At 40.8% G+C, this 25505-nt stretch overlaps 2 protein-coding genes across 2 annotated transcripts in view; one reads left to right on the plus strand and one right to left on the minus strand.

Moving 5' to 3' along the window:
- The window catches only part of TSHR (thyroid stimulating hormone receptor), a 155328-nt gene extending 137907 nt beyond the window's left edge, over window positions 1–17421 (plus strand). Inside the window, exons 9-10 of the mRNA XM_057731447.1 lie at window positions 14144–14332; window positions 15971–17421. Of these exons, the coding sequence (XP_057587430.1) occupies window positions 14144–14332; window positions 15971–17384 (1603 nt within the window). The 3' untranslated portion in view covers window positions 17385–17421. The remainder of the gene's footprint in view (window positions 1–14143; window positions 14333–15970) is intronic.
- The window catches only part of GTF2A1 (general transcription factor IIA subunit 1), a 116702-nt gene that overhangs the window by 8754 nt on the left and 82443 nt on the right, over window positions 1–25505 (minus strand). The window lies entirely within an intron of this gene.

Raw genomic sequence — 25505 nt, forward strand, 5'->3', positions numbered from 1 at the left:
AAATTTTCTAAACCATATTAACTCTAAACAGTTTTATTAAATAACTAATCAATGTTCTTTAGCCAAGAGCCCTCAACAGTGATGAATCTTCAGAATAAAAAGCAAGTAGGAGCACATTTTTTCTTTTCAACTTTACATGTAAATAAATCTACTTTTTAGTGAATGCCTACTAGTCTCAGTGATAAACATTTTTAGATAAATTATTTTCTTTTATACTATCAATCCCAAAGGATTCCGACCTCTCCACACTACTCCCTTTATAATTTCTGGTGCTTTTACCCATAACAAGTCTCAACTGTGTGATGAAAGAAGAGAAATGAGATTGCATAGGGCCAAATAGATGAGGCAAAAATCATGCGTGCTCTGTTCTGTAGCAAGTTTTACTCATGATTTTATAATTCACTAAAATGTGCTGATAACAGGCTGATAGGAGGGGTGAGTCAACCCGGGATTAAATTTGTAAATAAGTAACCCACAAATATAAATAAAGAAGCTGTTTACAGTGTATACAATGAGGCACTCAGTTCTTCCCAAGGAAATAGGGATGAGTACTAAATCTTTGACTCCTCTGTGGGTTTTACTCATGGAACAGGTGGAAGGAAATAAGGTAGTTAAGGGCTTTCATTCTGACACGCTGTCTCTGCCAAGTCTCTGAAATCCATTTTGTTAAGTATGTTCTGCTTCTGAGTCTAAAAGAAATAAACACTCTGAAAGAAAGTGGACTTTTTCTCACAGGCTGATGGTGATGGTAATTATGTATGTGTGTTGGGGGTAGGGAAGAACAGGGGAGAGGACTTGACACTGAGGAGGATATGTTAGTGATTGAGCATGACTACTGGCAGTAAATTGCCATCATTTCCTCTCGTTACTGGGTGGAGGAGATCCAGCCTTACTGAATTACAGTATACAGGTAGTTTTTCATTGCAGGATCCATTATGCTGAGACAGTCAACTCCATGAGATTTCATAGGTCAAAAAAGCTGTAGGCTTAAATGAAGTGTAATTATGCAAACTCAAGAGGGAGAAAAGGAAGATAACAGTGATATCTGAGTTACAAAGCAATTTTATTTGTACACAAAGACTTCAAGAAAAGATTGGTAATTTATGATCATCTAAATCTTTAGACACACATTTTCTTATTAATAATAGGGGCCATTTTTGAGCTTCAGCTGTGTGCTACGTTCTTTACAGATAGTATAGTAGGTGTCATCATCCCTATTTAACAAATGAGAAAACTGAGGTGAAGAGATATCAGGTAAGCCCCCAAGGTCACCTGGCCATAAGTGGTGATGTTAGGTTGCAAACCCAGCCCTAACCCAGAAACACCATCAATTCCCAGCACATCAGGTCAACTTTTTTCACGAGATGATTCTTGCACCTGTTGAAATTCTCCAACTTTGCTTGATCATTTTCTTAAATTTCTACTTAAAACCCTCCAGTTCTTGATCATCTGACTCTGAAAAAAACCAAAGTCCTCGTAAAGGCCTTCACCTTTGTGTTCGTCGCCCACCCACAACCCATTATCTCTGATCCCATCTTTCCTCATCGCTCCACTCCAGCCGCACTGAACAGGTGCCCCCAGACATGTTCTCCAGTTGGGGGTTATGTACTAGCTGTTTTCTCTACCCAGGAGGCTCCTTCCCCAGATGTCCATGGGAGTTGCTCTTCCATCTCCTTCAAGTTTTTGCTTAAATGTAAGCTTCTCACTGAAGTCTTCCCTGAATTCCCTATTTAAATGTGAAGCTGCCCATTTCCCTGCTTTCTTTTTCTCCGTGATACTCAGCACCATCCAAACTTCATCATTTTAGACATTCACTTGGCTCTCTTTCTCCCTCCATTAGTATATAAATGGAACGGGAGAAGGGATTTTTGTCTTTCTCCACGGTTGTAACCCCAGTGCCTGACTCACACATAGCAGAAACTCCTTAGATATTTGATGGATGAAGAATAATTTCAAGCTAAAGCAATAGATGGGGCAAAAATCATTTACATTTCTGTTTCTCAGTTGTCTGTCTTGGCATTAAAGTTCCATTAGGAACACCTCTTTTCTTATGGGTTCTCTGAAAATGAGCAAGCACAGTAGCGAAGTAGTACATGTGAACAACTTACAAATTCTTGTTGCAAGTCAATCCTCATAAGAAAAAATTAAAGACATTTACCAGTGGGAACCAGCAGCTTGGAGGGATCTTAAAGTAGAATACCTAATTTTAAAACATGCTAATTATTGACTCACATTGTAGAAACATAAACAGTTTATATAAAATGAAGTTGAGGCAGATGCCCTCCTGCCTCCTCATTGTTGCTTTTGGACCATTATCTCTCCTCCTCCTTAAAACCTCTCCCCAACTTTGACTCTCATGCCTTCAGACATTACCACCCAAATATCCTTTTTTATCACTCTTTTTTTTTTTTTTTTTGGTGTGAATTCTACACAAACCTTTATTTTTTTTAACTTTGTTTTATTTCTTTAAAAAAATTTTTTTTATTGAAGTGTAGTTGATTTACTACCCAAATATCTTTTTTGTTATTTGTGAACTCCAAAGTCATTCTCTCTTATTTCTTGAAGTTCTCAGCTTCTGATGCGCTGTTACGGACTCCTCTAACACTACCCCTCTCATAATTTTTGATGATTTCAGTATCCATACGGATCTTCTTTCCTACACCTTGGCCTCTGACTTCCACTCCGATAAACTTGTCCTCCACTCTACCTCTAGACTTCAGGTCCATGGCCATAGGCCTGTCATGACCAATGAGTCCAAACCCTTCGTAATCTCAGTCTCAAACATCCTGCTGTCTTTCCTTGTGTTTCCTTCTAATACAATCATTCCTTCAATTCTTTGGTCTTAGTAGGAGCTACAATCTATTACTAATATTTCACTGTCTTTCACTTCTCTAGTATTTTTGTATCTTCCTTATGAAGTTTAAATTCCATCATCTATCATTATAAGCACTAACTTGTACACACAGCCAACCAACTACCTTAACCCTCTCTCTACCATCCTTGTCTGGAAAAACCCTACCTTGGTGAAATCTAGTTACCCATCTGCTGTGGGGCTGGACTTTTGCAGGTGGGCTTGGCAAGTGTTTTCACTTCAAATCATTCACCCCAGGTGGGCCCTAAGTGCTATACAGGCAGTAACACCCCATTTCCCTAGTCACTTTCCTACTCTCCCAGATGAACATGTCAGACCTCCCCTCTCCTCAGTTCTCTATTCCTTCTCTCTCATTCTCAAGCCCAGTTGATCACCTTGACTTCCATTCCATTTAGAATAAAATCAATCAGAATAGAATTTGTCATGCTGCCACCACCACATCTACCCATATTCCTATATCTATGTCCACATCCTCTGTCTCCTCTCCCAAATTTTAAGTCACCTTTTAAGGCTGGGCCCTTCACCAAGGTCTTGGATTCCATGCCCTCTCAGCAATTCAAGGGCATTGCTTCAGCAATTCTCACCCTTCTGTCCCATAGCATCTATATTTTCCTCTTTACTGGATTATCTCCCATCAACATTTAGACATGCTATTGATTCTCCCATCTTAAAACAATATTTCTTGAGCCTATGGATTGAAAGACACCTAAGAGATGTATCACTCAACTGCAATACTTAGGTCTGTTTGGATCCTGACTCCAGTGAGACAACTACCTTGTCTCTCTTGGAACACTGACTGAATATTTGATGACTTTAAAGAGTTATTATTTTTAGGTGTTCTTTTATTTTTAAAAGATTCTTTCAGGGCTATATATTGAAATACTTATCATTTTAAAATATCTCTTCAACTTCATATGCACTCTGTGTCCTTTTGTAGCAAGACATCACAAGAGAGTTGGATAGAATTCTAAATCCTGTCCCTCAATCCCTGTTAAGCTCACTCCAATCAGGTTTTTTCACCATGCCACCAAAACAGCTCTTTTGAAGGTCACTAGTGACTTCCACAGTTGCTAAATCAAATGGCCAATTCTTAGTTCGTGTCTCAGAAGCATTGACTCAATTGATGATTTGATCCTCCTTATAATACCTTCCCCTTTTGGCTCCCAAGACACTGCTTGCTTGGTTTTTCTCCACACCTCTAGTTGCTGTTTCTCAGCCTCCTTTGCTGGTTCTTCCTCTTCTTCCTGATCTCTTGTTGTCAGAGTGCTCCAGGGCTCCACCTTTGGTCTTCTTTTTATCTCTTTATCCACATCCTTGGTGATCTCATCCACTCATATGGCTTTGCATAATGCCTGTGATACCTAAATATCACCAATCCAGACAACTCTACCAAATTCCAGACTTATAACACACTGCCTACTTGACACTGCCACCTGGATGTCTAATAGGCATCTCAAACTTGACCTGTCAAAACTAGACCCCAGATCATTCCTCCAAACCTGCCTCATATGCAGCCTTCCCCATCTCAGGAAATGGCAACTCCATTCTTCCAGCTCCTGACCATAAGTCATGGAATCATTCTTGACCTCACTTTCTCTCAGACCCCATATCCAAATCCATCAGAAAATCCCACTGGTTCTACCTTTTAAATCTATACAAACTCCAACCATTCTCAGCACCTCCACTGCTACCACACTGGTCTAGGGCACCATCCTGTCTATTGTTGGTCTCCTTGTTTCTACCCTTTGCTCGCTTTGGTTTACTTTCAAAGCAGTAGTCACTTTGATCCTTTTAAAGTAAGTCAGATTATACCATTCCTCTGAAGGCTTTTGATCCCACGCTGATGAGAAGACAAAGTCCTTTTGATGACCTACAAGGCACACATGATCTGGCTCCTATTACCTCTCTGACTTTTCCTCCCACATTCCCCCCCACCCCACCCCCACTGCCTCAGTTCCAACCACACTGGCCTCCTTGCTTGTTTAAACACACCAGGTATACTCTCACCCCAGGGCCTTTGCACTGACTGGTCTCTCTGCCTGGAATGCTCTTTCCCGGATATAAATATGGGTCTCTCCCTCATCTCCTTCAGACCTTTACTCAATTAGCTCCTCAGTGAGGCCTTCCCTGATGCCCTTCCCTGTCTCTAATGGTGACCTACCTCTGGGCTCTTCCTTTCCCCTACTCCATATTGCTTTTCCCCATAGTACTTATCGTTATCATCTAACATACTGTGTGTTTTACGTTTTAGAAACAATTATCCCTCTCTTTCCACTAGAATGTAAGCATGAGAAGAGCAGGAATTTTTGCATGTTTAGTTTACTGCTATAACCCTAGATTCTAGAATTATACCTGAGACATAGAACACAATCAATAAATACTTATTGAATAAATGCCTATACTGTTTTTAAATTCTTTTACTTTTTAAAATATTTATTTATTTAATTTTATTTTTGCCCACATCAGGTCTTAGTTGCAGCACATGGGATCTTCATTGCAGTGCGTGGGCTCCAGAGTGCTTGGGTTCTGTAATTGTGGTTCGCATATTCAGTAATTGTAGCACGCAGGCTTAGTTGCCATGCAGCACGTGGGATCTTAGTTCCCCAACCAGGGATCGAACTCACATCCCCTGCATTGGAAGGCAGATTCTTAACCACTGGTCCACCAGGGAAGTCCCTTAAATTCTTTTAAACAAATAATTAGACAAGCTCACTGTCTTGAACTTACAGCTTTTAAGCCCTTGTTATTTTTAATTCTGTGTCAAAAAATTAATTAAACTGCTTTTTAAGCAGTAAATTAATCTTCTTTCTGCTCTTAGATGCATCTCATCTACTAATTTGCAGATGTGACTACACATTCATAATGGATCAGCTTCTACATATTGACCTTTAGAAAAGCCCACATTCATTACAAGTAAACATAAAAGAGGCTTGCAACTGCTGCTGAAACACTGGCAAGCTGATTAGTGCTTATTTAATTTGCAATTGAATTCAGCAAAGGTTAACTGTATATTTCATAATGACAAAATATCTCACAAAAAATGGACACCTTTCCAATGTTTGAGGATGCTAAAGCACATAATTGCTTCTGAGGAGCAATTTGTTCTTCCTATGACATCAAATACCAATTGGCTCTTTTTTTTTTTTTTTTTTTTCCGCTGGCATCATTAAAATTTGGTGATATTCTTGCCCAGTACATAACCCTGCAGGACTCACTCTCTCCAAATTCAGGTCCTGTTACTTTCATTAGACACAACTTGAGAGAGTTCCCATGACCTAGGCAATTAGATTTCAAACTGTCTGCCAGGCTCAGCTCAGCTGCGTTCTGTTTTGTGAGTAAATACTTGCTCGAGACAAATTCTCTTGAAGCTCAGTGCCCATCGCTTGATGAGCTCTTTGCAGAAAATGCCAGAGTCAGTAAGAGAGGGAGGCCCTCCAGCTTGTAGCCTTCATTCCATAGGGCTGCATTCACAAAGGAATTCAGATCCCTTAACTGCTGATAGCTACTCTCCATGTCTTCTCACTCCAATACCAAAAATTTTTAAATTTAACTATATTTTGAAAGTTTTATTTCAGGAAAGGTACACTATTAGGGAAACTTCAAAGCATCTGCACAGCAAAGGAAACTATAAGCAAGACGAAAAGACAACCCTCAGAATGGGAAAAAATATTTGCAAATGAATCAACAGACAAAAGATTAATCTCCAAAATATGTAAACAGTCCATCCAACTCAATAGCAAAAAAACAAACAACCCAATCTAAAAATGGGCAGAAGACCTAAATAGGCATTTCTCCAAAGAAGACATACGGATGGCCAAGAGGCACATGAAAAGCTGCTCAACATCACTAATTACTAGAGAAATGCAAATCAAAACTACACTGAGGTATCACCTCACACCGGTTAGAATGGGCATCATCAGAAAATCTGCAAACAGTAAATGCTGGAGAGGGTGTGGAGAAAAGGGAACAGTCTTAACACTGTTGGTGAGAATGTACATTGACACAGCCACTATGGAGAACAGTATGGAGGTTCCTTGCAAAACTAAAAATAGAGTTACCATATGACCCAGCAATCTCACTACTGGGCATATACCCAGAGAACACCATCATTCAAAAAGACACATGCACTCCAATGTTCATTGCATCACTATTTACAATAGCCAGGAAATGGAGACAACCTAAATGCCCATCAAGAGATGAATGGATAAAAAAGATGTGGTACATATATACAATGGAATATTACTCAGCTGTGAAAAGCAGTGAAACTGGGACATTTGTAGAGACATGGATGGACCTAGAGAGTGTCACACAGAGTGAAGTGAGTCAGAAAGAAAAAAACAAATATCGTATATTAACACATATATGGGGAATATAGAGCAATGGTACAAATCGACCGTTTGCAAGGCAGAAATAGAGACACAGATGTAGAGAACAAACTTATGGACACCAAGTGGAGAAAGCGGGGAGGGTTGAGGGGGGGATGAATTGGGAGATTGGGATACCAAACTGTACACTCTAAATATATGCAGTTTGTTGTATGTTAACTGTATCTCAATAAAAGTCCTTAAAAAAAAAGGTACACTATTAGGAAATTCTGGATTCAAAGTGGTCAAATAAAAAATTTAGATAAATGTGAAAAGATACAGCTTCAAATAACTTAAAATGATCCCTGCCTTGTTAAGTTTGAAGATTTCTTCAGACTGAGGCTCTTTCACCATCAACTCCAGATCTGGAGATTGTCCAGTATGGCTCAGCACTCAACAAGTATTCACTCTCAGCTCTTGCAGAGTTCTACATGCTCAATGGAGTAGTGATTAAAAGTCAAAGATGATGCATTGAACCTAAGCTTTTATTTCTCCTCCCTCCTGAGATGGGAAAGAAAATTTTAATGTACCTAAATCCACAAGGACAAAGGGCAAATGGATGGTCTAGAGAGCTACAGAATTCTAGGGGAAAAAAGGCAGAGGAGAAAGAAGGCAAAACTTAGAGTGCCCACAGGAAGCATACATTCAGAGGCAATTGCCTTGCCCTGCAGAACCTCTGAAGGGTACGGGATTTAGAGGTGATGCATGTGGCATGTGGCAAGAGTGAGACATGGGGCTAAAAACAAAAGGATTAATTGAAGTTCTCTATCTGGAAATGGTAACCCTCTACCCCATTCATGCAAAACCCCAGCATTCAAAAACCTGCCCTCAAAGCTAGAGGTTTGAAGTCTCTTTTCTGAAGAAGCTCAAAAACTCTAAAGCAAAAAAGACCTCCACATTGGCATTTTAGGGTTTGGCAGTATAATGGCCAGCTCCCCACACAATTGCCCTAAAGCAAGCTCCTGATCAGATTTTCAGCGCCTTGTTCTTAAGCATGAATGTAACACCAAGGAATACCAGCCAAATAATGCTTCTAACATCAAATTTCAAAACCAAGGTAAACAAATAGGGGGCAGGGACAGAGGGGTATGAGCCTGGAGAAACTAAAGATGTTGACGAGAACAGAAGATAACTTTTTACAAAGCAACAATTAGTGACCCGAGATAAATCTGAGATGATGTTTTATCCCTATAACAATAACAATAATAATAGCAATATTCATTGATAACACACTGTCAGTTACTCTTCAAGAAGATGAGGAAACTGAGGCACAAAACGGTTAAGTAACTCATAGTAAATGGGGAAGGCGAACTGTAAATCCAGATAATCTGAGTTTAAAACTCACGCTCCTAACTGCTGTGCGTATTTCCTCAGACGTGCTATAAAAAAGAAAGATAGAACAAGAAAGCACTCTTTAAAAATGTATTTGACATGTATGTGTTCAGAGCCTTCTGTCCTGTAAGCACCAGTCTGGGTGTGAAGAATGTGGTGATTTACAGCACAGGCAGGGTCTCAGCTCTCATCAAGCTAAAGTTGAAAAATTCAAAGCTAGGTACTGAAAGACAAGTATTGCATCATCTCTCTGATATGTGGAATCTAAAGAAGTTGAATTCATAGTAATAGAGTAGAAGGGTGGTTGCCAGCGGAAGGGGGATGAGGGAAATAAGAAAATGTTGGTCAAAATGTACAAACGTTTGTTATGCAACGCTAAGTTCTGACCATCTAATGTACAGCATGGTGACTGTAGTTAATAATACCATATTGCATACTTGAAATCTGCTAAGAGAGTAGATCTTAAGTGTTCTCATTACACACAAAAAATTACATCTAAGAGAGGTAATGGATATGTTAATTAGCTTGACTGTGGTAATCATTTCACAGTGTATACATATATGAAAACAGCACTTTGTATACCATAAATATATACAACTTCTATTTGTCAGTTTTACCTCAATAAAGTTGGAAAACTTTAAAGTTAATTAATTTTTTTAATTCAGTAGAAGAGATGGAAGATACAGTCAAGGAATTTTATCAGAAGATTCAATAAAAATAATAGGAGAAAATTAAAAGAAAAGATGGAGATGTGTGTGATCTTTCTAGGACAGTCCTTTTCCACTTACCAGGAATTCCAGGGAAGAAACAAAGGGAATGAGAGGCACAAGTTATCCTGGGAACAATACCAAAAATTGTCCTACAGGTGAAGAGCACAGGTCTCCAGATTGAAGGGACCCTTTCGCCCCACTGTCCAGTGCAATAAATGAAAAAAGATCTATATCTATATCAAGGCACACTTTCATGAAATCTCACACAAGAGAAAAGAAGGCCATATAATGATTTCACGATACATACATATCTCAAATCAAGATGTTGTACACCTTAAACTTAATATATGTCGATTATATCTCAATAAAGCTGAGAGAGAAGGCTATAAAAGCTGTCAGAGAGTAAAATCACATCAATGACCAAAGAATAAGAATCTAAATGGCACTGTTCTTACCAAAAGCAACACTGAGTGCTAGAATTCAATAGAATAAAGCCTTTAGAATTCTGAAGAAAAGTGATTCGCAACATAAGAGTAGGGGGGGAAAAGTGATTTTCAGTCATGCAAGGACTCAGAAAATATCTTGCATATATCACCTTTCTAAGAAATTACTTGAATATGTACTCCAGGGAATTCCCTAGTGGTCCAGTGGTTTGGACTCTATGCTTTCACTGCCAAGGGCGTGGGTTCAACCCCTGGTCAGGGAACTAAGATTCCGTAAGCCGCGTGGTACAGCAAGAAAGAGAGAAAGAGAGGAAGGGAGGGAGGGATGAAGAAAATGTACTCCAGTGAAATGAGGGAGCAAAATCAAGAAAGAAGACAACACAGAATTGAGGAAGAGACTCCCACTGGGGAGAGGGCAGAGACATAGAGAAGCTTGACCTTCAATCTGTAGACATTTGGAGGAAGCATGGGTTTTGAGCTGGAAAGCAACAAGATGAGATCCAACTTTTAGAAAGAACATCCTGTCCTAAGTCTGAAAGAAGAATTAGTAGACACTTTCTGGGAGACAAATCAGGAAGTTTTTGCAAAACTCAGTTGAAATGTAATGCAGACCTAAACTAAGGTGGTAGTGGTAAGAACCATGACTCTGTAGACCTATAAACAGCTGAGCTGAGATCTGATTGGGAGTCTAGCTCAATTGCATTTTACTGTAAATATTAATGGCATGAATACTGAGTGAGGACAAGAGAGAATCCACAAGGACACAAGCCCTGGAAGATGGCAGTTGGTGGGCAGGAAAAAAAGAAATACCAGTAGGCTTAGAAGGAAGCATCATTCTGTTAGGTTATTCTGAGAGGCAAGGCAGGGCTACATCCACTGGGAAGTAGTGAATATAAGGGGCTCCTGCCTTCCTCTCTGTAATACTCGGAACTGTCTGATTAAAACTGTAGACCTCTGCAATGGAGGTTAAATTTTTTTAACAGGAGGGTTGGGGGGAGGCAGTTGTTCTCCTTGCCTGACTCTGTAAGGGCTGAAGTAGCGCAGGTGGAGCAGCCTACATCAGGAGAGGTCAGTACCTCAGAGCACTTTAGGAGTAGCAGGCTTAATGGATACTTCGAGCTACATCAAGTGGCTCATGCCAGTGGGGAGTGAGATGGCTCCAGATAGATTCTAATTTGGGCTGTAAGTGGTCTATGGCCCCAAGATGAGGTTAGAAAGGAAGGCAAGGGCAGATCTCCAAGGCCTTGACAAGCATGGTAGGAAGAATAGATTCATGGTAATTAGGAAATCACTGCAAGGTTTTAGGCAGGAGATTAAACTTGCTTGACTCATATGTTATGACTACTCTGCTGCTGTGTGGAGAGTAGATTGTAAGGGAGTAACAGTTGACAAGAAAACTTCTGCAGCAAGAGATGATGTTAGCCTGAGTCCGAGAGCTTCCATTAGAGATGAAAATATGAGCTCTTTTGGAGAAGGAGCAAGTTGGTGTGGACTGGGGGATTAGAAGCTAAATTTGGGATGAATCTGTTAAGTTGGAGATGGCTGTGAAAAATCCAAATGGAAATGTCAAATAAGCAGTTGAATATATAAGCCAAGATCTGGGCTGGAGCTGTATTTGCTCGGTTCCTTGCTTCTGACTTGAGCTTAGATAAACTCCAAATTGTGGCAAGGAGGGCATTAATATTGAATACCTACTATATACCAAGTACCAGTTATGTTAGATGTTTCCATCACAAAGTTTATACACATTTTCCAAAAACACCCTCCCAATTCAGCTCCATCAGGACCCAGCTAGAGGCTACCTGGGATATGCTCATTGCAGACACTCAGACAAATCAGGGAGTAAATTCCTCCCTCCCAGATTCCTAACGAGTTCCTGGAGGGGTTGCTGCACCTGCATCTATGTTCAAAGACTCCGGAGACCTGAAGATAAGAAGTACAGAAAAGCTCCTAGGACGCCGAATCTAAGAACTCTAACTCAAATTATGCCTCCACCCTTGGTCAGCTGAGTCTCTTTGAACACAACATGCCTTGTTTCTTTCTCTTAACTTTAGTATCTGCCTGCTTCATAAAAACGCTCCAAGAATTGAGATGCTGAATTACCTAGAGAGCATCTTAAATAATGTGGATTCCTGGGCCCCGCCATCAGAGTTGGTCTGGGGTATGGCTCAAGAGTGTGTATTGCAGGTGATTCTGATGCTGGTCCAGGGTGGTGCCTGGAACAGAAACACTGATTTGCAGAGTGGCGAGCTGCCTGTTTTCAGCAAATATCTGCCTCGGTGATATTCCCACCCCTGAGATCACTATGGCCGTTTTAAAAGAAGGCACCAAATTCTTGAACACTCTTGCCATTGAGAGGGAGTGAGATGATGGTGTAGGAGGATGCCTGCCCGGGCTGGCAGGTTGGACCATGAGGTTCCATATCTCCTGCCCTTGAATCTACCAGTTCTCTTGGAATGCTCTCTCTCCAGATGCTTCCTCTCAGGATGCTCCCTCTCATAATTAAGCCACCATTTTGTAAGAAGCTCAAACCACTTGGAGAGACCACATCCACAATCCCAGCTGAATGCAAGGTTGAGTCATCTCAGCCCTGACACCAGGCATGCAAGTGAAGGAGCCTGATGATAAATCCCAGCCCCCAGCCATTGAGCTGCCCTAACCTTCAAGTCTTACCAGCTGAGTCTCAGACAGCACAGAGTAGACACAAACCATCCCCTCCATGCCCTGTTCAAATTCCTGGCCCACAAAAGGTATGCTTATAATAAAAAGATGGTTGTTTGATGCCACTTACATGTAGTCCGGAGGTATTTTGTCATGCAGTAACAGGAATGGTTACTAAAGCGTTTTCTCAAGAAATATCTATTAAAATGCAAACACATTACTTGGAAGGATAAGCTCTTTCAGATGAACACACACAATCAGTTTATTCAACAGACAGCAAAACAGAGAAAATGAGCCAGGAGATGCTCTCGTTTCGCTGACAGAAAAGAGACACGTAAGTGGCTTCCAGAAAACTGGAGGCAGAAAGATGACCGCACCGTGAAGACAGCAAGGTTAAAAGAGAAAGAGGTGCGTCAAAAGGTCCAATGAGGCAGGAGAGCAAAGTCTAGCCATGTGTACTCAGAATTGTGCTGAATTCCTCAACTCTGTCACTAACCACAAGGTTATTCATTTATGTACTTGCTTAATGTTAAAAATCACCTGGGGAGCATATAGGAACAGGCACCAAGGGGCATTATTATCCCCAGGAAAGTGTGGGAAACGCTGAAATATGGAATTTTTAAATTAAATATAAGACAAAATAGCAAACATGACACCCTCCCCCCAATAATCACAGTTCTGTGGTAAATGGGGTTAATACTTAAGCTTAGTGTTTATAAAAAGCAAGTAGCAAGTTCTAGCAGCCTTGAACCCTGAGAATGTAAATCCTAGCTAAGTCCAATTATAATGATGTGGAGGAAGAAGTTGTAAATATTGGAATTCACTTGTTGATCAATCATTACTGATTACATGAAATATTAAAATATGATTGTAAAAAATAAGGAATATTTAATGAATATTTCAATTGATAAAATATAAAATAAAAGAGATGTTAGATTAAATATCTGTGGTCTTATTCAGGCTATTATTCAATGCAAGTAAAAACCATGGAGCAAGATACGTAACCTGGATTCTATGGGACTGAGAAAAGAGCAGAAGATGTCACACTAAAAGCCATGAATTAATTCTACTTTAGTAACTAACAGTAATGTCTACACTGTCCCCTGCCTCACCACGTCAATCTGAATCTCATTTCAGATTGTTAATATAAATACTGGAGTTTTCTTGCCAGGAATATATTTAGAGCCTGCTAAAGAATCTGTGGCAAGATTGTTCTAAGTCATGAAGTGCCAGGTAACTGGTTCTGACTCCCAAGCTCTGCATCATTAGATTTTCACGACACTCGTATTGATCCGTATCAACAAGAGTTTATCAGTCCTGCAATCCAAGTCCCCGCAGACACTGGGAGCTATTTAGGCCCCTTTGAGCCTGTTCACGTTTATTTCTCTTGCCTCTTGAGACCCTTTAGTAGTTATACTGTGTAGTTTTCCACAGTAAAATTGACATCTGTCTCTGATTCCAAGAGTTTGTGTGTATTGCAATGGATAAAACAAAACGTCTGCTGAACTATTGATTATTCGTACTGATAGACACTGGAGGTCTAAACAATAATATTGGGAGTCCCTTGTCACATATCAACTTAGAAGCATGACATCCCTCCTTAGACCCGTGGTTGTGTGTGATAACGCAGAGTGCATATTCAATAGCGGAAAGCATCGTGTCATCGCCCCATTAATCTCAGGCCTGTCCGACTTTCTGGCCAAGAACCAGAAGGCCCCGGCTGCTCACCATCTCTCTGTATCACTGTTATCTCCCTCCCAGGGACGTCTCTCATACCAGTGTTACCGCCCTGCCATCCAAAGGCCTGGAACACCTGAAGGAATTGATAGCAAGAAACACTTGGACTCTAAAGAAACTCCCACTTTCCTTGAGTTTCCTTCATCTCACACGGGCTGACCTTTCTTACCCGAGCCACTGCTGTGCTTTTAAGAATCAGAAGAAAATCAGAGGGTAAGTGGCAGTGTCTGGAATAAGTGACAAAAGGCTTTGGTGGAAGTTGAATTCATTTCTGGGTTTGAGGAAGAAGCTTTGTGGTTTGGAAACCAGGTGGAGAAGAATTTGGACTGTAAGAAAGATGAAGTTCATGGGATACAGTGACTCTCGCAGACCAACAGTGGTTGCAGATAAGAAATAAGGCCTGTGTCCCTGGATCGCAGCAGAGGAGGGAAGGATTTTAGGTGATGATGTAGACAAGGAGTGACCAGATCATGCAGAATCTTCTAGAGCTTACACGACATGATTTCTGACCTCCAGATCCAACGCATAGTAGGTGCCACAACTATGAGGACAAACTTAGGAACAACACAAGCAATTGGATTACCTCATCACTTCAGGCCTTGCAAGTGTCACAGCTCACTGGTTATGTGTGTGGGCTTTGGAGTCACCTGGGTTTGTGCCACAGCTTTGCCACTTCCCAGCTGTGTTATCCCAAATTACTCACTTAACTTCCCTGAGCCTTTGTGAAGGGAGATTGTAATGCTATCATTTATAGAGGTTTTGAGAAGAGCAAATGAGAAACTGAGTAGAAAACACCTATCACCATGACCTGGAATTTGAGTTCTCAATAAATATTAGCTACAATATGTATTATTTTATTAATAGGCTGCTTGTGAGCCTGCAAAGGAGGGCTGGCCTTCTTTTTCTCCCACACTCTCTGAATCTTGTCTTCACCTACACTTTAACGCTGCACTATTTCCCCTTTTATGTCTGTTCTTCTAACACAACCTTCATTTATCTCTCTCTTTTTTTTAAAGGCCTTTTATTGAGATATCATTGACATACAATAAACTGCATATATTTAAAGTGTACAATGTGATATTTTTCTTATTAGTAATGTATTTATGGCAATCCAATCCCAATCTCCCAAGTCATCCCCACCAGTCCCCCCCACCCCACTTCTCCCCCTTGGTGTTCATATGTTTGTTCTCTACATCTGTGTCTCTATTTCTGCCTTACAAACCAGTTGATCTGTACCATTTTTCTATATTCCACATATATGTGGAATCTAGAATATGTGGAATCTACGGTATTTGTTTTTCTCTTTCTGACTCAATTCACTCTGTATGACAGTCTCTAGGTCCATCCATGTTCATTTATCTCTTACTCCTCTTGGTTTCTCTATAATGCTTGCTGGTTGACTTTCTGCACTCAGACTAGCAGTTGTAAATAAGTTAGGATCTAGCTGTGGCTGTAGAAGCAAACAGGAAAGTTGGACAGCTATGCAAAGAAAGCTAATATGGGCATAACGCCTGCAGAAAACAAGGAGCCAGGTGTGGCAAAGGTGGTAGGCTCTATACTGATGCTACGTGGCCCAGAAAGGGGCCAGGGATGGGTGGGATTCATGCTTTTTTAAGAAATCACTGCTGTTCTTGAACTGGTTGCACATGAGAGATAAGGGCCAATGATAGTGGATCACACTTGGAGAGGGGAGGGTAATAGGAAATGATGTAGGAGAGACAGGCCTGACCAGATCATGTAGAATCTTGTAGAATCATGTATATCATACTAAGTAGTTTGCATATTTTGCTAAGTGTTGTGGGGACCATTAGTGGGTTTTCAGCATGTGGTGACATACCTATTGCCTTGCAGAATCCTTGAGTCTTTAATGTGTAATGGGAGCAGTATTCGGAGTCTGCGTCAGAGAAAATCTGTGAATGCTTTAAATCGTCCCTTCTACCAAGAATATGAAGAGGATCTGGGTGACAGCAGTGCTGGGTACAAGGAAAACTCCAAGTTCCAGGATACCCACAGCAACTCTCATTATTACGTCTTCTTTGAAGAACAAGAGGATGAGATCATTGGTTTTGGCCAAGAGCTCAAAAACCCCCAGGAAGAGACCCTGCAGGCCTTTGACAGCCATTACGACTATACTGTGTGTGGGGGCAGTGAAGACATGGTTTGTACCCCCAAGTCAGATGAGTTCAACCCCTGTGAAGACATAATGGGCTACAAGTTCCTGAGAATCGTGGTGTGGTTTGTGAGTCTGCTGGCTCTCCTGGGCAATGTCTTTGTCCTGGTCATCCTCCTCACGAGCCACTACAAACTGACCGTCCCACGCTTTCTCATGTGCAACTTGGCCTTCGCAGATTTCTGCATGGGGATGTATCTGCTCCTCATCGCCTCCGTAGACCTCTACACTCAGTCTGAGTACTACAACCATGCCATCGACTGGCAGACAGGCCCTGGGTGCAACACAGCTGGTTTCTTCACCGTCTTTGCCAGCGAGCTGTCAGTGTACACGCTGACAGTCATCACCCTGGAGCGCTGGTATGCCATCACCTTCGCCATGCGCCTGGACCGCAAGATCCGCCTCAGGCACGCCTGCGCCATCATGGTCGGGGGCTGGGTTAGCTGCTTCCTGCTCGCCCTGCTCCCTTTGGTGGGAATAAGCAGCTATGCTAAGGTCAGCATCTGCCTGCCCATGGACACCGAGACTCCTCTTGCCCTGGCATATATTATCCTCGTCCTGCTGCTCAACATAGTTGCCTTTATCATCGTCTGCTCCTGTTACGTGAAGATCTACATCACAGTCCGAAATCCCCAGTACAACCCCGGGGACAAAGACACCAAAATTGCCAAAAGGATGGCTGTGTTGATCTTCACGGACTTCATGTGCATGGCCCCAATCTCATTCTACGCTCTGTCGGCACTTATGAACAAGCCTCTCATCACCGTCACCAACTCCAAAATCTTGCTGGTTCTCTTCTACCCACTTAACTCCTGTGCCAATCCATTCCTCTATGCCATTTTCACCAAAGCCTTCCAGAGGGATATGTTTATTCTGCTCAGCAAGTTTGGCATCTGTAAACGCCAGGCTCAGGCATACCGGGGTCAGAGAGTTTCTCCAAAGAACAGCACCGGTATCCAGGTCCAAAACGTTACCCAGGACATGAAGAAAAGTCTCTCCAACATGCAAGATGACTATGAACTGCTTGAAAAGTCCCATCTCACCCCAAATAAGCAGGACCAGATCTCAAAAGAGTATAAGCAAACAGTTTTGTAAGTAGGAGGGGGAATTAGCCTGGTTTCTTGAGCATGCATTCCCACCATTGACACGACACACAGCTGACCTAACCTGCAGGTAGTGTTCATCTCTGGAGGAGGACTAGCATTAACCTAATCATCACCTCCAAGAAGGAAGAGAGGCTACCAGCATGTCTGAATCCCAGGTGGTATCAAAGTAATCCATACTTCCTGGAAGATTTGCTGGATGCTAAGTGCAGTGATGACACTGTGTAAAATGCTTAATAAATATCAACTAAGCCATGTTGACATTGAGCTTTATCACTTTTATATAGCATTTCATACTAAAGATTCAGCAAATGGCAAATGCTATTAACTTGGTTGGTGACCACAAGATAAAACCGGCCCCATGTTGGTTTAGTTCAACTTCATATTCCCTGATACAACCCAAGAGAATTTGAGTCCCTTGAAACTGAGAAGTCGAGCAGGATATCAAGCAAGGACCAGCTATTTTGACACATGAAGAAGGGGGAAGGCTTAGCTTTGAGTTGTTTTTACTGACTATGAAACTTAATCATCCCTTCACAAGAATCTACCTGATGTGACCCAACTGCTGTCTGGAAAAACTGGCAAGATTTCAGCTGTTGTGGCTGAGCTAAGACTTGCTCTTCTTGGCCAGTCTTCTGGCATTAAAGACAGGAACTTTAGAAAGTATTTATAAATAGTGACAAGCGGGAGTTATGAGCAGGGCACACTAGATCACCTGAGGATTAATAAAGCAGGCTGGACATTAGTTTACTGTTGGACCTTGAGCAAATTATTGGGTCTCTGAAGTCTAGAAATGAAGGAGCTTGATGGCCTCTTCCAGTTTTAAAACTCATGTATGTCCCTTTCTCTCAACACATATGTTGCCATGACAAAGAGAAAGAAAAACAATAAGGAAGCAGGATCTGTTTTTCCTATCTTGTGGAGCTGCCATCTCCTTCTCTTTGGAGCCTAGACACATGACCCAGGAAATTTTCTCTTTTGTTTCATTTTTGGTTATGATGTCTGAACCTGAAATCTATTCAGTAACCATATTGGACTAGCTCTGAGTCACTCATCTAATTACTAGATCTACACAGCTGTAATTATCAGGCCAAAAACAGACTGATATTCATACCGTAGAATCAAAGGTGGTTTTACAAATGCTGGTTATTTAGAGTTAGTACTTTACTGTGCAGATTCACTTAAAACATTTAACTTGTTTTCGGGGATTGGCTTCTTTACTTGGCCATTTCTGACCCACGATACAATACTAAAGCAATCAAGAGAGGTTTCTTCTCTCTGAAACTGCCAGCTCCTTTCAACCTTGTTGACCGCTGGACAGAAAATCTCTGTTCCCCAACAGTGCTCCCTTACTTCATGTGGTCAGGACTTTTATCTATAGATGTGTTCTCCAGGTTATCTGTCAAGATAGCCCCTTAATTTCATCCCAAGCAGAGATGGCATTTGCTTCTCAGAGCTTATGAACCACACTATGAGTTAAAACCACAGCATGAATTAAAAGCTTTTGTTAAGTCTGTGGAATTGGGTTAGTGGCCCAGTGGGTTCCCAGAGACTGTGACCCTGACTTACCTGGAGTTTCTCAATAGCCATACCCACTCCTGATTATCACTGAGACGTGGATTGGATGTCTTAGTAGAAATACTACACACACTTAAAATCATGACTTATCTAACAGTTCACTTGTAACTAATGAAATGAAACAAATGTGTTACCTTTGACATGTTCCTCATCTGTGACATTTTGAAATATCACATCCTAATAAATAATGTGTTTTATCTTGAGTAGTTGAAATAATGGTTTGGAAACAGTCCTAGAAAAATAACTTCTACAGAATTGTTGCTAAAATTTGTGTTTGTGACATGAAGTAAATTTTCTTCCTATGAAATGACTGTCCTGAGTCCTAAAGTGTTGCTTTCTGTAATTTGTGAGTTTCTTTTAGAGTTGCCATTATATGTGTTAAAACTAAAGACAGGAAAAAAGTGGCACATTGGCTAATAAATACATATTAATAAATAAATCATTGTCTACCAGTAACTTAAGTATAACATTGTATCTTGGTTGTAAATGGTCTTTATGTGAAAAAATTTACTCATGGTGAAATGAATTATGATTCATTGGCAGGCAATGACATCTAAGAGAAAAAAATTATTGGTATTGACACTAGGAATTTACACAGTGCTCTAATGAAGATAATAAATCTATAAGACCTGGTCAGAATTCACTTTATCTGGCAACTATCTAAAGATTTCAACTATCTAAAGATAAACCCAAATCAGTGAGGAAAAATAGCCTCAGGTCAGTCACAATAGATGTCACAAAATTCACGCTCTAAAACTTACACATGTTGCTCAAAGGAGTGCCTCTCAAAAAACCCTCAAAGTTTGAGTCCTGCCCTCTGGATAATCTGCTGCATATCAGAAGGAACTGATTAGGAGAGAGTCAATTATAAGGCAACACCATGAGAGTGGCAATAAGGTAAAAATGTGGGCAAAAAGATGAGAAATTAAAAACAATAACAGTTGAGAACAAATACTCCTAATTAATAAAAGTCTTTAAAGGAAAAAATCATATTATAACACAGTGGAGTGATTCTCATGCATTCTGAATACCTAAATAGACAAGAAAAACTTGGTAGCAATGCATTGTTTAAAAGATATAAAGTTCTGGAGAAGAAAGATGGTGGCAAAGTAGAAGGACATGGAATGCAGCCCTCTCCACACATGCATCAGGAATACACCAAAAGATGCAATAATTCCCACAGAGAACCAGCTGAACACCAGCAAACGACCTCAGACACCAGAAAGGACTGCAAAGATCCCAACATAACTGGGTAGGACAGAGGGGGAAAAAAGGAGAAAGAGGAGAAGAAAGGAAAGGGATGGGTCCCATACCCTGGGGTGGGGGGATCTGAAACAGAGGGGAGATTGCCGTTTTGGGGGAAATGTCCCTTATCTGGCAGGGAAATCCCTTCTCCAATGGGGAATTTCCCTGGGTCAAAAGGGAGGCATTTGGGACAATTCAAAGAGGGTGAAGCGGCTGAGCTGTGGCAGATGGGAAAGAGTGAGAAACACACAGAGGGTCTGCACCACGGCTCAGTGTGTCTGGACTGAGACGTCGGTTCATAGCTGCACAGTGGGTCTGGGAGCTGGAACGTGGGAACTGGAGAACTGGTTCAGGGTGAGAAACATTGTTGGCAGTGGGGAGATGGACTGAGAGGACAGGAGGGAAGAAATCCGCAGCGGAGAGTGCCTACCACGGAAAGCTGGGCGGCCATGGTGGCAGCTCAATACTGCTGACTCACAAGCAGGGGGGAGGAGCCGCAGGTGTAGCTTCTCTCTTGGTGCCTGTGATGGACAAAGGTAGGACCCCTCTGGGCCTCACTAATGCACTCAGGGATAACAAAGGCCCCTGGGCAGGGCTGGCCTAGAGTGCCTGCAGCCGAGAGCCAAAAGTCCACAGAGTGGCCCACTCTGGAGACATTCTCTTTACACCTGAGCCACTGGCGTCCCTCTGCAACAGGCATTGCCATGGCCAACTGAGCAGCAGTGACCCAGGCAGGGTGCCTCAGTGTTGTTGTAGCAGGGGGGAAGAGCTGTGGTTGGAGTCACTCTCTCAGCCCAAGCAGCCTGAGCTGCCCTGACCCAGGCAGGGTGCCACTGCTCACTCACTCCCAGGGGAAGGAGCCACTATTGTACCCTCTCTCTCCCCACACACTGGCACTTACAGACGAACAATAAAGGAAGCTCTGCTGGTTGCAGAGTAATACAAAAAACCCAAGTCAGGTAGGACACTTATAGCTGAGACCCCAAAGAAACAGAAATATTATTATTAATTCTATTGATCTGGTCCATTCTCAGGTCAGTTCTAGTTTTTGTTTTTCTTTTTGTTTTATTAATTACAATCTTAGTCCTAAGGGATCTACACATTTTATAACATATTTTTTATTGTTTTTATTTTTAGCCTTTTTATATATTTCTATTTCTAGCTAAGTTTTTTGTAGTGCTGACTGTATCTCTCCTACCTTCCTTTCATCTCTATCTTATACATTTCTATTCCTTTATTTTTCTCTTCATATTTCCAGTCACACTATGCTCTTCTGTTGCCCTGTCTTCTATCCTTTTTTAGTTTCTTTTATCTTAATATACTTATAACCAATATTATCACTCAGCTCTTCCTTGCTTTATTCTCCAGATGACATACTGCTTTGGTTTTTATTATTAGGTTTGGTCTTTATCTTAGTTCTAAGTATAATTCTCTGATTTCATTCTGAGAATCTTCAGTCTGTCTGGTGGTATTCTCGCTCTTTATTATATTTGATCCTAGCTTTCAAAATCTCCCTGGATTTGTGTTTGTGTGTGGGTTTTTGTGTGTGTGTGTGTGTGTGTGTGTGTTTTGTTTTTGTTTTGTTTTGTTTTTTTTTTTTGAATTTCTGTTGGTTTTCTCTTTGATTGTCTGATGGCATACTGGGGTTCTTCTGTCAGGTCTTTCTAGTGCCTTATGTTCTATTGGATTCAGTATTTGTGTGTCTTATACATGTATGTGTTTCCTTGACTTAGTATTTGTTTGACTCAACACTCTGCCATTAGTTGGGGCCTTGGACAATCTTCTTTAAAGCTCTTTATTGCCAGGACAAGCAACCTCTGAAGTCTGGACTGCTCCATCAGAAGTCAAGTAGGAGGCTCTGGGGAGGGAGCACTGAATCCAGGATGCTAGGCTACTAGGGAGTAGTAGACACAGGGACACAGGGAAGATTAACTGCAGAGAACTCAGACACAGGGACACAGACACTCAGACACAGGGAAGATTAACTGCAGAGAACTCTCACAGAGCCCTGTATCAGAATCTAAGACTCAGCTTCATCTGACTGTCTGCAACTGCCAATGCTGGACACCTCACACCAAACTACAAACAAGACAGGAACACAAACCCACCCATCAGCACACAGACTACCTAAAGCCATATTAACCTCACAGATACCCTAAAACACACCACCTGACATGGCCCTGCTCATCAGAGAGAAAAGACACAGAGCCACAAACCAGAAAGCAGACACCAGACCCCCCCAACCAGGAAGCCTACTCAAGACACTAGGCAAACCCCACCACAGGCGGCAGAGGACAGAAAGAAGAGGGATTACTACTAGGCAGCACAAGGAAAGGAGACAGCAAATCCTATAAATTAGACAAAATGAGAAAGCAAAGAAACACCATGCAGGCAAAGGAGCAAGAAAAAAACCCACAAGACTAAATAAATGAAGAGGAAATAGGAAAATTGCCTGAAAAGCAATTCAGAGCAATGATAATAAAGATGATCCAAAATCTCAATAACAAAATACAGAAAATACAGAACTCAGAAGAAATAAAGAGCAAACAAACAGTAATGGACAACAAAATAACCAAAATTAAAAATACTCTAGATGGTATAAACAGCAGAATAACTGAGGCAGAAGAAAGAATAAGTGTGTTGGAAGACAGAATGGTGGAAATAACTGCCACAGAGCAGGAAAAAGAAAAAAGAATAAAAAGAATGGAAGACAGTCTTAGAGACCTTGGTGACAACATTAAGCACACCAATATTCGAATCATAGGCATCCCAGAAGAAGAAGAAAAAAGAAAGGGCCTGAGAAAATATTTGAAGAGGTTATAGTAGAAAACTTCCCCAACATGGGAAAGGAAATAATTCAAGTCGAAGAAGCACAGAGAGTCCCATACAGAATAAATCCAAGGAGAAAGACACCAAGACACATATTAATCAAACTAATGAAAATTAAACACAAAGAAAAAATATAAAAAGCAGCAAGAGAAAAGCAACAAATAACACGTAAGGGAAAACCCATAAGGATAACAGTTGACCTTTCTGCAGAAACTCTGCAGGCCAGAAGGGAATGGCAGCATATACTGAAAGTCCTGAAAGAGAAAACCCTACAGCCAAGAATACTCTACCCAGAAAGAATCTCATTCAGATTCGATGGAGAAATCAAAAGCTTTCCAGACAAGCAAAAGTGCAAAAGTTAAGAGAATTCAGCACCACCAAACCAGCCTTACAACAAGTGCTAAAGGAAGTTTTCTAAGTAGGAAACACAAGAGAAGGAAAAGACTTACAAAAACAAACCCAAAACAATTAAGAAAATGGTAATTGGAACACATGTCAATAATCATCTTAAATGTAAATGGATTAAATGCTGCAACCAAAAGACACAGACTGGCTGAATGGATACAAAAACAAGACCCTTCTATATGCTGCCTACAAGAAACCCACTTCAGACCAAGGGACACATACAGACTGAAAGTAAAGGGATAGAAAAAGATATTCCATGCAAATGGAAGTCAAAAGAAAGCTGGAGTAGCAATACTCATATCAGACACATTAGACTTGAAAGTAAAGACTATTACAAGAGACAAGGAAGGACACTACATAAAGTTCAAGAGATCCATCCAAGAAGAACATATCACAATGGTAAATATCTATGCCCCCAACATAGGAGCACCTCAATACATAAGGCAAATGCTAACAGCCATAAAAGGGGAAATCAATAGTAACACAATAATAGTAGGAGACTTGAACACCCCACTTACATCAATGGACAGATCATCCAAACAGAAAATAAATAAAGACACACAAGCTTTAAGTGACACATTAGACCATCTCGACTTAATTGATATTTATAGGACATTCCATCCAAAAACGACACAATACACTTTATTCTCAAGTGCACACAGAACATTTTCCAGGATAGATCACATCTTGGGTCACAAATCAAACCCCAGCAAATTCAAGAAAATTGAAATCATATCAAGCATCTTCTCAGACCACAATGCCATGAGACTAGATATCAATTACAGGAAAAAAATTGTAAAAAATACAAACACATGGAGGCTAAACAATTCACTCCTAAACAACCAAGGACTCACTACAGAAATCAAAGAGGAAATCAAAAAATATCTAGAAACAAATGACAACGAAAACACAACAACCCAAAACCTATGGGACGCAGCAAAAGCAGTTCTAAGAGGGAAGTTTATAGCAATACAGTCCTACCTCAAGAAACAAGAAAATTATCGAATAAACAACCTAACCTTACACCTCAAACAACTAGAGAAAGAAGAACAAAGAAACCCCAAAATGAGCAGAAGGAAAGAAATCGTAAAGATCAGAGCAGAAATAAATGAAAAAGAAAGGAAAGAAACCATAAGAAAAATAAATAAAACTAAAAGCTGGTTCTTTGAGAAGATTAACAAAATTGATAAACCATTAGCCAGCCTCATCAAGAAAAAAAGGGAGAAGATGCAAATCAACAGAATTAGAAATGAAAAAGGAGAAGTAACAATGGACACCTCAGAAATACAAAACATCATGAGAGACTACTACAAGCAACTATATGCCAATCAATTGGATAACCTGGAAGAAATGGATAAATTCTTAGAAAAATACAATCTTCCAAGACTGAACCAGGAAGAAATAGAAACTATGAACACACCAATCACAAATACGGAAATTGAGGCAGTGATTAAAAATCTCCCAACACACAAAAGCCCAGGACCAGATGGGTTCACGGGCGAATTCTACCAAACATTTCGAGAAGAGTTAACACCTATCCTTCTCAAACTCTTCCAAAATATTGCAGAAGGTGGAACACTCCCAAACTCATTCTACGAGGCTACCATCACCCTGATACCAAAACCAGGCAAAGATGTCACAAAAAAAGAAAACTACAGACCAATATCACTGATGAATATAGATGCAAAAATCCTCAACAAAATACTAGCTAACAGACTCCAACAGCACATTAAAAAAATCATACACCATGATCAAGTGGGATTTATCCCTGGGATGCAAGGATTCTTCAATATACGCAAATCAATCAATGTGATACATCATATCAACAACTTGAAGGATAGAAACCATATGATCATTTCAATAGATGCAGAAAAAGCTTTTGACAAAGTTCAACATCCATTTATGATAAAAGCTCTCCAGAAAATGGGCATAGAAGGAAATTCCCTCAACATCATAAAAGCCATATATGAAAAACCAAAAGCCAACATCGTTCTCAATGGGGAAAAACTGGAAGAATTCCCTCTAAGAACAGGAACAAGACAAGGGTGTCCACTCT

The sequence above is a fragment of the Hippopotamus amphibius genome, chromosome 4, assembly GCF_030028045.1.
Source record: "Hippopotamus amphibius kiboko isolate mHipAmp2 chromosome 4, mHipAmp2.hap2, whole genome shotgun sequence".
Taxonomy (NCBI): Eukaryota; Metazoa; Chordata; class Mammalia; order Artiodactyla; family Hippopotamidae; genus Hippopotamus; species Hippopotamus amphibius.